The sequence below is a fragment of the Pteropus vampyrus genome, unplaced genomic scaffold (assembly GCF_000151845.1).
Source record: "Pteropus vampyrus isolate Shadow unplaced genomic scaffold, Pvam_2.0 Scaffold121, whole genome shotgun sequence".
Taxonomy (NCBI): Eukaryota; Metazoa; Chordata; class Mammalia; order Chiroptera; family Pteropodidae; genus Pteropus; species Pteropus vampyrus.
This window is the reverse complement of record NW_011888902.1, coordinates 170,503-179,707: the sequence shown is the minus strand read 5'-3', so window position 1 is coordinate 179,707 and position 9,205 is coordinate 170,503. Positions and strand designations below refer to the sequence as shown.

Below are 9,205 nucleotides of genomic sequence, written 5' to 3'. Positions count from 1 at the left end.
AATAATTGAATATATAAAACTTGAGCCAGAAAATAATCTGGAAAAAACTTTGTAATCATAAATTAAGATGTTTTCTTTATATTTTCATGCACACACCACAGACTTATACCAGGAAACAGCCTGGATTTTGGTAATAACATTAGTTGAGATAATCCCAATGTTTCTGCTTGTCTTTTGCTTTAGATATGAGCTTCTGAGACGTAAAATCCAGCAACCACTTGCATCAAATCCCCCAGAAGATTTAAATCTGTGGCACAATATTTATTCAGGAACTCAGTGGTTTTATGAAGATAAGGGTCTTAGCAGGTGAGATTACAAAAACTATAAAAACAAATGCTGGCATTTAGTTTGAGGCATGTTGAACAGTTCAAAGTATCATAGTGTCTTCATTGTGTGAGCATGTTATCGGCGGTGCAATAAAACGTGTTTGGTTATTATCTGTGGCGTTAATCATCAAACTGCAACAGTCAGCATGTTTAATGTTGGCCATCCTCACCATATGCTTAAAATAAGCCTTTTGACGTTGAACTTGTAGATGTCGAGCCTTAACCTGCTGCCTTGGTCACAGCTCTCGCAAGACATGAAAACTTAATAGAGGAATTTGGAGAGATTGAATGTATATAAAACCAGGGAAATTACTAGGCACTTGTAAAACGCCTGCCCTTTCTAGGAAATCTTTGTGAGAAGTAATTGATGCAGTCCACAAAGATTAGTTAACAGGCTTAAGACTTGAAAGAATTCAATCTGGAGTTCGACAGAATCGAAGAATCACAAATAGGCGATGTCAGAAAGAGAAGTGCATGAAGGAGCAGGAGATGTGAGCGCTGTCGCATCCCGTGCTAGAGAACCAGCTTTGTGACCTCAGGCAAGTCACTTAACCTCTCTGGGCTTCACTCTCGTTGTCTATAAAAGGAAAAGATTGTTGAGATTGCATGACTTCTAAACCTTCATGAGCCCAAGCAAATTTCAAAACACCACCACCATTATTTTATGAAAACTTTTCAGACAACTTTTCTACCGGGTTATGTTTCCTCGACACACCCCTGACTAGCTCTGCGCTGAGCACTGTGTGTCGCTCTGGCCTTGTCTCCCACCTCGTCCACGGCTGGACCTCTGCGTGACTCCCGCTCCTGCACACCAGTGCTCACCCGGCAACTTGCCACCACTGTCGTTGCCCTTTGTCTGACTAGGTCATCCTCCACGCCTTGCAGCAAACATGTCCTAGTGGGCTTTGCTGCCCACTCTCTTCCTGGTCTGGGTTAGCTTTCATGCGTTTCCATCCCACACCCCCTCCCGGATCACTGTTGTCATGGTGTCCCGGCCTTCCTGTTGTCTGGGCCTCCCTGTCAGAGCCACTGTGACGCAGGGCTCTGTCTTCCTGACGTCCGTATCCTCAGCCCCTAGCATGGTGCCTGGCACATAGTGGACCTTCAAACAGTTGTTGGATGAAAGACTATGTTCTCTCAGTGAAGGGTCGGTGGTTTAATTTCTCTGCGCCTTAGGAATATTAATCGTCGTGCTACTATCTGTGGGGAATGGGTAAAACTGAGGACAATTGCCTGTTCATCTTAAAGGTTGTGGTGGGAGGACATGATACATACTGGAAGGTTCTCGGAGAGAGGCAGCGTGTGACTCTAATGAAGCGATAGGATGAACCACATAAGTCAAAACAGTTATTCGCATATCCTTTTTTGTTCTTTTTATCCAACCCAAGTTATCGTTGTCATTAGACTCTTCTCGAGTATTTGCAATTCATTATTTGCTTAATACACCATCACTTATAATTATGACTTCAGTTGAAGAAATTCATTTATTCAGTGATTTCTCTTTTATTACTGTATGCTGAGAGGCACTGAGATAAGGAACAAAAGATGACTGTAGCGTAGCCCTCGCCCTCAGAGAGCTCCCGTCTAGGAGAGGAAATCACACACATGCACGCACACATGCACGCACACATGCACACGCACGGACACACACACACAAACACGTACGCACACACGCATGCACACCATTATACATGATTAATCGCCATCATCACAGTTAACTAACACAGCCTCGGGGAATCATAGGGAAAAGTAACTTTCTGTGAATTTGTGAGCTCTGCCCTAAATATTGCAATTTCCAACAGAAATAGAATTTGACTAGTTAACATTACTGAAATCAGAGATTTAGCCACGGGATGTTTGGCAGGAAAACAGAATAAATATCAGAAAGTTAACGTTGTTTCTTCATAGAAGAAACAAAATTTTATTAAAGAATTAGGATCAAGGCCAGGAAGTTATTGAATTTTTAGTGATGCCTCTAAGGATTTTTAATGAGAGTCCAAATCTAAGATTTAAGGAAAGAAATGAAGTTAAATTCTCACAAATTAAATTGAAACATAACTTGACATTCACATACTGATGGCAGTTACTTCTAGAAGAGAAGGGTACCTATACCAAAATGTGCTGGGGTAATGTTTTCCCTAGCCTTATGATGCTAAATGCCAAAAGATCATTTTTTTTTCTGCTAGGACTAGCAAAGGTTTTTTTTGTTTGTTTTTTGTTTGTTTGTTTGTTTTAATTCAATTAACTGCTACAACCCAAGTAACCTGCTTGCATTTCTTTTTAATATTCAGAATAAATTGTGTGAGCCTTCATATTGGGAGGTTTTTATCTAGCCCACTACCCTTTGTAAGTCTAAAAAAGCTAGGGGCCCCTAGCTAGGCCCGGGGTGTCTCACAAATCTGAAAGAAAATTGGAAATCAGTCTTCTGTTGGGCACTGTGTGCTGTGCTAGTGTTTTCATTAAAAATAAATGATCTTGGGCGTGGTTGTTGTTAAAAAGAAATGATCTTGGGCGTAGTGTAGCGGTTAGCACGTCTGCTTTACCCGCAGAAGGTCCTGGGTTCCCGCCCCAGCAGAGTCTTGGTCTATGGTCTACGGCTGTGCCACCCTGAACAAGCCCGATGCCTGATCTCGGAAGCTAAGCAGGGTTGGGCCTGGTTAGTACTTGGATGGGAGACCCTCTTGGAAGACCAGGTGCTGTAGGCATAAATAATAATAATAAATTTTAAAAAGAATTTAAAAGAAAGAAATCATCTTGTTTGGTAGATGCTGTCATCACCCACTTTGACCGCTAGCAGCAGCCAGGGTTGGCCCCTCTGCTGGCCACCGACGAGGTCTCCAGTCACACACAGACAGACCTGAAGCTCAGCTCACTTGGCTGCACACAAGGTTGCAGCCCTGTAGGGAGCCCTATTGTTCCATTTACATTTGTCTTGTTGACTTACTTGTTTGGTAGGCTTTTTGCGGGGAGGGGACTGGAGGTGGGTGTGGGTTGAATCCAAATGTTTTTAGGAGGAATATGTAACCCTCCCCAGACTCCACCATTCCTTATTTCCTTCTTACATCTACATAAATAAAGGGAGCATTGAAATGTTTCTTCCCATCTTGACCTGATATCACCAGAGCTACATCTAGAATCAGTTTTTTTAGAATGGCACTTCTCTTAACACAAACAGTACACTTAACTCAAGATTCACTGGACATTCCTTTATGAATGTATTTTGCGAGAATAAATATAAATTGAAGTCAATTTCCTTGGTCAAGTGGTCTATTTTGGTTAGTGTGTATTTATAATATACAGAAAGCACGCCAACCTAATCTAAAATATTATATTCTGAAATTCAAAGCATTATACTCTTTTTTTCCCCCTCTATATCTCTATGTACAAAGTAGAATATTGAGCTAATTATCCAGATAGTTTAAACGATATTCTTGTTCTTGCGATTTTCTCAGGTCAGGGGTGGTTTTGTCTGGCTTAGTTAGTCATCTCATTATTGAATTTTGCTCCGTTTGTGTAGATATAAACTCATTGTGACTGTAGGTTTATACTACTTGTCAGTTACTAACTTTTTTCCTTAATTACTCTGTGCGAAGTGGCCCAGCTATGGTTGTTGGGGGAACCATAACTCTGGGTTTCCTGACATTTTCATCACTTGCAAAATCTGGTACCGTGGAGTTGTCATCTGACGCTGCTGTGGTGATGCAGGCAGGGTTTAACAGGAGGGCAGCGACGTCCTTCATCTCAGCCATCAACTCACACTTTCCTTAGATTTTCAGTTCCTTAGAGTCCCTTGCTTTTTTTGAGTGGTCAGATAAAACTGCAGAGAATGTGGTGATGGCATGTCTTCCTGTCTGCTCTGGATTTGAGGAAGGAAGAACATATTATAAGAAATAATAGGTTCTTCTTTCTATTTTGGAAAATACTGAAGATTATGATAACTTAGTTGCCATTAAGTTTATAGAGTTATGTTGTAACTCTTATTCCTTTCAATTATTTATATATTTCTAAAAATATTTATTTTGTGATGATAGTCTGGAAAGAAAGCTCCATTTGACTCTTCAAGAATCCACTAGCTGAATTATCTTTAAATGAAAGTAGAGTTGACCCTTGGACAATGTGGGGTTAGGGGCACCTCTGACCCACCTTACAGTTGAAAATCCACATATGACTTCCGACTCTCCAAAAATTCAACTTCTGACAGCTCACTGTTGATCGGAAGCCTCACTAATACCATGAACAGTTGGTTAACACCTATTGCGTATGTTACACGTATTATATACTGTGTTCTTACCGTCAAGTAAGCTACAGAAGAGAAAATGTTATTAAGCAAATCATGAGAGAAAGTACATTTACAGTGTTGTATTGTGTTTATACAGTAAGTTCATATCACGTTTACAAGATGAAAAAAATGCATATAGGTTAACCCTCGCAGTTCAGACTTCTGTTGTTCAAGGGTCAGCTGTATTCAAAATTAATATTCATCTGATTTTCAAAGAATAGGTAGACTTGACTATTTTAAAATTAAATGCTCAAGCTAAACATACCATAAAATCTAAGTTTAAATCTTACTGACAGATTCTAATTTTTTTTAAAAACCTACTAAAATGAAATGTTTCCAGCCATAAAAGGGGGCATAGTTTCTGAGGGATTGATATGCAAAGGAATATGCCTTCCCCTCCTTCATAATGAAATTAAATCTGCACAGATGACACTTCCTGCTTTGCTAATAAGGAAAGACTGGGCTAGTTCCACGACACATGTTCCTAGAGCATAAATATATTTCAGTCGTAGCTATTAAGAAAGAAGTTAACTTTGCACATAGGCTGAGAGAGAGGCCAGCAACGTGAGGTAGATCTTGTTATTTTCTGCATATCGAACTGTGAGTACAAGTTGAATTTAGGAAAAAAAGCCAACTCTGTCAACATTGGTGTGCCATCTCATAGCAACATACTTAATTTAAAATAAGCAAAAATGTATCTATTTCATGTTTAAATTAGTAGAGTCATAGTGTTTTTCTCCATTGAGATTTTTTTCCCTTGCTCTAAATTTACCTCATGTTATCTTTTTTCTAAATGCCACATGAAACCTTACCTCAGGAAAAATGAGCCTCCGAATGTGGAAAGATATGTTTTGTCATAAGAGATCTTTTTTTCCTAATGTTTTGTATATCTATCTATATCTATCTATCTATCTATCTATCTATCTATCTATCTATGTATATACATAGATATATCTATAACTAGATATATCTATATATATAACTAGATATATATACCTATATAGATAGTTTGTGTTACTTTCTAATGTTCATGATAGAGTAGAACAAAGATGAAAATTACAGCAAAATTAATTTAGATGTGACATTCTGGTAGCATATGTGTAGACAGCTACAGTAATATGACAGCTGCAACTTATACTAACAAATCTAAAAAAGTATCATATTATAAACCCTTTCAAGGGTGATAAGCCTTACCCTTCAATTTCAAAAGCAAAAACCTTCAGGAGCATTTTTAGGAACAACAAGTAAGTGGTGTAAAGAGATAGGTACCATCCCTGGAGAGCTTAAGCAATTGCAGATTTAAGCAGGAGAAAGTGTTGTACTTTTATTTATTTGCTTATTTATTCATTCTCGCAAAGGATTTGAGCATATAAGGGGCATTATGCTATCAGAGGTTTTTCGAATTCTCATGCTGTGACGTGGTGTTCAAGCGTACCTTGCATTGTAGCAGATGTGAGAAAGAGTTAGTGGAAGAAGCAAACGAATAGCCTGCATTTTCAGAAGCATGATTTATATTGGTGACAATATCGACACAGGAATTCTGTTAGGACATCAATAAAGTTGACACATTTTTAATTCTGATTAAAACCTGAGGCTTTCTGTAGCTGCTGCACTGAGGAATATTACTGATTCCAAAAACACATCAGACCCATTTAAGATACAAACCGTCCCTCATTTTCCCTGGAATAATGCTGCTTCCTGGACAAATGCCTTCACCGGACAGAATATCACTTGTCATTGATACCGAGCCCAAATGTTCCCGCTTCTGTGGAGACTTCCTGAGGAGATAAGGTTAACTTAGGTGCTCTATTTGATTGGTGTTTAAAAAAAAAGAATAACTATAATAAATTTTATTTTATTTTTATAAAAATGTATATATTCCAGGAGAACAAACACATGTTCATTATATTTAGAATCTGAACTATTGTTAGTGTTCAGTAAATATTTTCGAATGAAGGAAGCGATGGTATATTAAACATGAGAGCAATATAATTTGTAAAAGAAACAACTTTCTAAGTTTCAGTAGAGATCATTTCTCAGTTGGATGGGTATATTTTTGTGTCACTAACCTACCAAATTATGGGACCTGAAAGTTATGAGAGTGAATGCTTTATTAACTGTGAAATACTCATTCATTTCACTTATAAAATTATTTACTCTGTAAATAAACAGATTAAAAACTTCGTTATCTAAATAGAATCTAGTTTAAGTAATTTGAGTAATAACCAAACCTTGAAATAAGTATTGTTTCATAAATAAGATTTTAATATATATTATTTTTTACAAGGAAAAATGTCATAGTCATGTCTATAACACAACAGAGTTTATTATTTTCTACGTGTTCGTGAAGGGAGGCTTTGAAGGATAGTTTCTAATGAATTAATCATGAGAGGATAACTCCAGTAACAGCCTGGTAAATGTTCATTAACTTTGCAGATTTCATAAAAACTGTTTCCTACAGGGTTTGAAATGATATATTTTTCAAGACATAATTGGGGAATACAATAGTATTTCAGAAACAAACATATACACACACACACACACACACACACACACACACATACGATTTGCATGAGTACATCATGTTGATTGATCTAGCATTTTTCTTTTAAAAGTATTCTTTTATTATCAACTAAGTGGAATGGACCATTTGATATCAATAATCGACACCTAAGTCCATCTAAAAAAGCAACATACCTTGTGTGAATTTAAAAAAAAAAATTATAAGCACCTAATACCTGCTTTTTTAACAAAGTGATGAAATATAGACCAACACATGTAGTCATAGGTGTATAAACTTACTAACGTAAAAATCAGTCTTCTGATTGAGCGAAAACTGTGTACTTAAGTATTTGATTTAAGAGATTTCAGGATCTTATTTCCTTCAAAACTTAACCGCGAAAGTTAAAGTACAAAAGACACATACATGACACCTAATGAAATGCCTACTGATTTCTCTATTAGATAAAATAATGAATAGTGAAAAGAATTTAATGTTTGAAAAGACTAAAGGCTCACTTAGTCATCTTCAGTAGCCTTGCAACCTTAGGCAAAGCCACTCAACTTCCCAGGCTCTCAGTTTTCTTATCTATAAAATGTAGCAGATATTTTGTTATCTGAAGCAGATAAACTCTAAAGCCATCTCTCACTCCAAAATTGTAATATTACTTTGAAAACAAGCATTCCAGTTACATGTATCTGTGTGCCCTAAATTTCTTCTGTGTAGACATAAACTATATATTTCCCCATCGCTAAATTATGATGAAATGGCTTAATGTGTTATTACCATATTTAAATAACTTAAGAGATTACTAAATATATATGTAGGGGAGGAGATTAGGCATCCAGACTCTAGCTAAATTTCTTTTAAGCCGTTTTATGAAGTAAAACACAATTAAAAGTATTTCACCCAGCGAGAGTGCTAATGAAGCCAAGGTCGCTGGTTCAGGTCCCCAGTGAGCCATTAGCTTTGTTTCATTCGATTGTCACAGACGTGCTACCCTCTTAACCCTGACTCACCATCCTTCAAATTCATGCTAGTGGTTGCAGAGGAAAGTTGACTGGATGTGTAAGCAAAAATCTATCCCCTCTGCTAAGAAAATAACTCAAAGGTCAAGCCCCCGTGATAGGACATTGTCTGAGTATGGACAGATTTATCATTATGATGTCGTTGCTGTTATCAGTATCATCATATCGGGGTGCAGCATAGCACCATGGGTAAACGAGCAGGCTCTGGCATCAGACCGTCTAGGTTGGAATCTGCACTCGCCCACCTACTAGCTTCATTACTTGGACAAGTTATTCAACTCTTTGAGACGTATTTTCCTCATTTGCAGAACAGGTATTACAATAGCACCTTCTAGGGTAATTGTGAGGATTGAATGATTTAGTACATGTGGAAACTTTCTGACATATTAAGTTCTCCGTAAATGCTATTATATTTCAGTTGTCTTGGCCATGTAGACTCTTTAGCGCTTGATGAAAAGCATATGTGTTAGTTTCCTGAGGGTGCCGTAAACAAACTGGGCGGCTGAAAAGAACAGAAATATATTTTCTCACCTTCTTGGAGTCTAAAAGCACCAAATCAAGGTGTTGTCAGGGCCATGTTTCCTCCACAGGCTCCAGAGAAAACTTGTCCCTTGCCTCTTCCACCTGCTGGTGGCCCCAGTTGTTCTTTGGCTTATGGCAGCATGACACTAATTTCTGCCCCGTCTTCACATGCCCATCTTCTCCCTGTGTGTGTCTCTGTCTCTGCATCAATACTTCTCTCTCTTTTCTCTTATGAAGACACCAACCAGCCCATTGGACATAAGGCTCTCCCCAATCCACTATGACCTCATCTCAAATTGATTACATCTACAAAGATTATATTTCCAAATTAAGTCACGCCATCAGGTACCAGGAGTTAGGACTTAAGCGTGTGTGTGTTTTTTGATTTTTTTTTTTTGGCGGGGGGTGGGGTGGGGTGGGGTGCACAGTTTAACCCAGTACAGCATACAAAGCAGAAAAAAGAAAATAATGACATAAAGAAAGCAGAGGCATGTAGATCTAATGCTAGTACTTATTTGGAGGAAATAAATAAATACCTTCAAAGAAATCA

At 37.9% G+C, this 9,205-nt stretch overlaps 1 protein-coding gene and 1 pseudogene across 1 annotated transcript in view; both read left to right on the top strand.

Annotated features, from left to right (window-relative positions):
- Nucleotides 1–9,205, top strand: part of USH2A (usherin) — a gene marked incomplete at its 3' end in the record, with an annotated part of 612,524 nt that overhangs the window by 436,826 nt on the left and 166,493 nt on the right. Inside the window, 2 exon segments of the mRNA XM_011366141.1 lie at nt 184–306; nt 8,289–8,356. Coding sequence (XP_011364443.1) covers nt 184–306; nt 8,289–8,356 — 191 coding nt within the window.
- On the top strand, nt 2,916–3,031 carry LOC111743769 (annotated as a pseudogene).